General features: G+C 45.9%; 1 protein-coding gene across 1 annotated transcript in view; it reads right to left on the reverse strand.

Moving 5' to 3' along the window:
• Window positions 1–99, reverse strand: part of MRPL19 (mitochondrial ribosomal protein L19) — a 5,562-nt gene extending 5,463 nt beyond the window's left edge. Inside the window, exon 1 of the mRNA XM_009319733.1 lies at window positions 5–99. Within this exon, the coding sequence (XP_009318008.1) occupies window positions 5–99 (95 nt within the window). The remainder of the gene's footprint in view (window positions 1–4) is intronic.
• Window positions 100–1,230: the final 1,131 nt, after the last annotated feature.

The following is a 1,230-nucleotide window of genomic DNA, read 5'->3' on the forward strand; positions in this document are numbered from 1 at the left end:
TCACAGGGTGGCGGGCGGCAGCGAGGGTAGTCGGTAGGTGCTGGAGCCAGGGGTCCCTTCAAGGGCGGGAGGAAACAAAGTGGCTCCTTTCACTCCCATCCCTCAAGCAGATTTCAGGTGGGGGAGAAGGACCCAAAAGGAGGAGCAGAGAGCACCCCCGGCCCTAAAGCAGACATGGAAGGGGAGAGGGGCAGGTGCTGCGGCGTTGGCTTGCAAAGCTAGAGCTTTCAGTGTGTCACTGGGCACAGCAGTGGTGGGAATACAGCGCAGGCACACTCGTATAGCTCCTTGGGACGTCGGGAGGATCCACCACGGTTTATTAATGCTGGCTTTGCTGCACAAAAGCGGTTACGTGGTTTCCAGAAACACGCTCCTGTGTGTTTTCATGCTAGAAAGCCTCTGCTAATGAGTTTTTCTGGGCCGTTGTTAGCTCTGTCCATAATTCAGATAACCTGCAGTCCCAGTGATTTCACCATGGTTAGTTTAGAAATTATTCTGTACATTGGTATTATTGAGCTACTTTTAATATGTTTGTTTCAGTCAGGTTTCCTTAGGCATCAGTAACAGTCTGGATTCAATTAGTGGCTACACAGGCAGGAGAGAGGTAAAGTTTAAATGCAGAGCATGGATCTATTAAGTAACACCCCACTGTTTAAACTTCACAGAGATTCACTTCAAAATGCGCCTGACCTCATCAATAATTAGATCAATCCTGTTGCCTGCGATGTTCCCCAGCCCCTTTTATTGGTGGCAGCTGACTTTGTAGCTTGCCTGAGCCCCCACATTAACATGAGTTATTTTCTAGTTTGTGATCAGCTGTTTGGTTTCTTAACTGTTGTTTAGAAGATGGTAGGGTGTGCAGAAGACAAGTCACAGTATTTCTTGATAATCTGCTGATCTAACAGAGAAGTGAGTTAATAATCAGACACGGATGGGACAGAAGAGGGCACTCTGACCCTTAAAATACAAAAAAAATCTCCAACACTTGAGCACACCACTTGAAGCAAAGATCTCTTCTCAAGATTATTCTTTTTTTAAGGTCTTGTTACTACCTAAGCACTACTAAAAAGTCAGAAGAATATGTCTCAGGGGGTGAGGAACAGAGCATATAGGGGTAATTCCAATAGCTTAATGGTGATCGAGGAGATCCCAAAACAGCTGTAAGGAGATGGTGGGTTATGACTTGGAAAAGTGCAGATTTGTGGCTCACAACTGTCTTTAAAGAAGAGA

This window comes from Pygoscelis adeliae, unplaced genomic scaffold, assembly GCF_000699105.1.
Source record: "Pygoscelis adeliae isolate BGI_AS28 unplaced genomic scaffold, ASM69910v1 Scaffold121, whole genome shotgun sequence".
Classification (NCBI taxonomy): Eukaryota; Metazoa; Chordata; class Aves; order Sphenisciformes; family Spheniscidae; genus Pygoscelis; species Pygoscelis adeliae.